Source organism: Chaetomium globosum, genomic scaffold (assembly GCF_000143365.1).
Source record: "Chaetomium globosum CBS 148.51 scaffold_6 genomic scaffold, whole genome shotgun sequence".
Taxonomy (NCBI): domain Eukaryota; kingdom Fungi; phylum Ascomycota; class Sordariomycetes; order Sordariales; family Chaetomiaceae; genus Chaetomium; species Chaetomium globosum.
The window spans coordinates 1,980,144-1,983,499 of NT_165981.1; the positions used below are offsets into that span (position 1 = coordinate 1,980,144).

General features: G+C 59.3%; 2 protein-coding genes across 2 annotated transcripts in view; one reads left to right on the plus strand and one right to left on the minus strand.

Moving 5' to 3' along the window:
* CHGG_08972 (uncharacterized protein) lies at positions 1 to 1,334 on the plus strand (the record flags this gene model as incomplete). Its single annotated transcript, XM_001226898.1, has 2 exons — positions 1 to 464; positions 530 to 1,334. 2 exons carry the CDS (start codon positions 1 to 3, stop codon positions 1,332 to 1,334), a joined length of 1,269 nt encoding a protein of 422 aa, XP_001226899.1.
* Positions 1,335 to 2,298: 964 nt separating this feature from the next.
* Positions 2,299 to 3,356, minus strand: part of CHGG_08973 (uncharacterized protein) — a gene marked incomplete at both ends in the record, with an annotated part of 1,537 nt that continues 479 nt past the window's right edge. The window contains one exon of the mRNA XM_001226899.1: positions 2,299 to 3,234. Within this exon, the coding sequence (XP_001226900.1) occupies positions 2,299 to 3,234 (936 nt within the window). The remainder of the gene's footprint in view (positions 3,235 to 3,356) is intronic.

The following is a 3,356-nucleotide window of genomic DNA, read 5'->3' on the forward strand; positions in this document are numbered from 1 at the left end:
ATGCGGCCGTATAATACACGCCACAAGACGCTGTCGCTGCATTCGCTGGGGATTCACGTCCCTGGGTCCCATGCTAGCCGCGCACCAACAAACCGAGCGTCCTCGATGGCCTCGCCCGCCTCTCCAGCCTCTCCTATCAAAAACAGCCAGCCGCCAACAAAACGGCTGAAGCGCTCCTTTAGCGAATCCTCGGATGATGCGCCACCCGTTCGCCGCTTGTCCAAAAAACGCGACGATGTAGTCAAGTTCGATAATACACCGCCGCCGTCACCGCCTACCAAGCGCCGCCCCTCCATTGAGATGAGCGAGGATGAGGGCACGGGCCCAAAAACAATTGACATGGAGGGGATCAACGACGAAATTGTCGAGGCCGTCATCGTCCTGCTGCAAAATTCGGGGAATCGACCGCACTTGGTAAAAGAGCTCGCCGCTGTCTTGATGCTGCAACTCAAAATTGTCCAACAGTAAGTCTTACTACAGCTTAATTGTTTTTGAAGTACATTGACGGCTAACATAACGCTTTGCCCAGATCCGCGAATCCGTGCGCTATCGTCTCCTCGCGACTAGCCTCCTACCTCAAGCGGTCAACATGGTCGGCTCTCTCCCCTTGCCCGCTTGCCAAAGAATTGGAGTCAGTCCACCCGCGTCGGACCTACTTCTACCTCACAACCTGCCCACACCTGCCGCTGCCAGATCCATCCCAGGCGTCTTCGACAATGAGCTTTCTCGCACACACTCGCAGCATCATCTCGCCGAGTCCGTCTAGTGCGCCGTCCATGACCGCGGACGAGTCCGACATGGAAAGGCGGCGCGAGCTCAGCCCAAGTCCAGAGGTCGACCTGTCGAGTCCAGAGTTTGATGACAGGGACGACGACTTTGCCATGCCCGGCACACCCGTCGGATCCTTCTCCACCAGCGGCTTTTACATGCGGCCGCGCCCAGTAGTGCACAGCACCTCGGCCCGCCACGGGCGCGCGGGCTCGCCGCCGTTGGAAAAGGACGAGAAGGAGTTCACACAGACGGCTGACGGTTTACAAAGGAGGAAACTCAATGATGACCTGTCTCCGTCGAACAACGCAGCGCCCGCTGACCCTACAGCGAGCATAATAGATCTCGAAAGGGACGAGAGCTCGCTATTTGGTGTCATTGGCGGGTTTGCCGCGTCGTTGGTGTCCAGCCCGGCCATCCGACCGTCGACAATGTCTCTTAACTACTTCGGGAAAAAAGATGGCGACGTGGACGGCTGGGCCAAGTACGAGGGCATGCTGGAGTGGGACCGCAGTCCCGAGAACATTGCGCTCGAGGAGCTCGATGGGCTGCTGCTCGATTACTAAGCCGGGGTCTGGTATCTTGCCAGGGCCCCGGCGAGGTGTGCGTGTCTGCTCGCTCGGCTTCGTGCCGACGATGCGACCGACCCTTGTACGATGAAGAAGCTGGGCGGGTGGTTCCGCCAGCTTGCGATGGTGTTTTGCTGTTATGATTTCCTTTGCTATTGTCTCTACTATTATCGTGCTGTGGGGTTTTCTGTTTTCGGTTTGGAGTTTTATCGAGGCCAGGTCTTCCCATAGAAGAGGCTAAGGTCCACGGCGTTTATGGCTGGCTTAGCTGATGTGGGTTGCAAATTGGCGTTCTGGAGGCTGGAGAGTCGGCAAAGGGGGCGGTGGTGGCTACGTTGCTACTTTTTTACGTTGCGTTTTTCTTGGTTACTATCTCTCTTCCGATTTTTCTTTTCTCTCCTCGGTCGATGTTTTGGTAGAAAAAACAGGGGCTTGGGGGTGGATCCCCGGGCTGGGAGAGGGCAACGAAAATTCGGAGAAATGAAGATGAAAGACGGATAAGAAAGAGGCGGTGCCAGGACCGGCCCGGGTCAAGGGGGTTTTTGACCTGTATCTGTATCACGGCACACCTCAGCCCGTTCTACATTACGAACTTGCTATGGTCGGTCAGGGGTGATATCTACGCACCTAGAGAGACGGAGTGCCATGGTTTTGGGGGTAGGAATGGCGCCAAGATGATGGGATAGACAGAGCCTAGTTTGTTTAGACGTCCGTGGATGGAGCGTCGGCTACAAGAGTCCCGAGGATGGGCAAGGTGGTGGTGTCGGAAGACGAAATACAATCAATCTCCCATCAATCATGAAGATGGTTATTATTATCATGTCAACTTGGAAACCTGACCGGCGGATTCTTGTTATTCAAGAACGAAACTCCGTTGGGCATTGTATGGATTTATGTGGTATCGTACAACAAGTAAGCCCGATTTATACAAGCAGCACGTACACTAAGAGCCCACGAACCCCTACCTCCGACCACTGCCGGCTGGCTTATGGTCAACGTAGCCCAGAGCCTGGCTATTGACCTTCAATTCAATCAGCAGCGTGGTGCCGGCCTGCAACCACAACGGCCGCTCTAGCCGGACCAGCTCCAGGCCAGGAATATCCTCGACCGCGTCCAGGACGAGCTTCTCAATGTCCCTATTCCACCAGCAGCCAAACTTGCGGAAGTGCTTGTCCGCCGTTTCGTCCAGCCCCTTGTTTACCCAGTTGGAGCTCCCGCGCCCGTGTTCCACCAGCAGAACCCGGCCCGTATCCGGCTGCACCATGCCCGCCATGTTAGCCAGCAGCCGGGCCGGGTCCGCAACACTGCACAGCCCAAACGTCTGGATAATCGTATCGTACTTCGTCGGCGCCTCCACCCCCCTCCCGCCGGCCGTCACCCCGTCCCCAACTTCTGAACGCAGCAGCGGCGCGGGCGGCGCAGGCGGCGGCGGCAACCCCCTCAGCGCGTCGCCCAGCACCAGCCGCACGCGCCCGTCCAGCACCTCCACCACGGGCAGGCCCCGGTCGGCAACCTCGTCCACCCGCAGCCGCGGCATCTCCTCGATGCGCCGCCGGCGCATCAGCCGGTCCAGCCCCGGCACGGCGCTGCGGATGCGGTCGCGCGCCACCGCCATCATGTCCGCGCTCACGTCCACCCCCGTGAAGCTCAGCACCTCGCCGGGCAGCGAGCCGATGGCGTGTCCGTGCTGTTGTTGATGTTGTTGGCCGCGGAGGGCGGGCCCGCCGGGCCGGTGCTGGTCGAGCAGGCGGACGAGGCGTTCGCGTTCGCGCGCGGCGCGGGCTTCCGTCTCGTCTTGGGATTGCGAGATCACCTCGTCCCAGGTGTAGTGCGCCAGGTTGCGGCCCGTGCCGACGGCGACTTCGAGCACGTGGCCCCGCGCTTCCCGGGCGATTTCCTTGCGCAGTCCGGTGATGCCCATTAGCCATTCGGGGGTGTTGAGGGATTTGTCGAAGGCTTGTGCGGTGATGTGGCCTGTGGCGGCGGTGCTGGTGTCGAGTTTTGCGGGGAGGCCGGGAA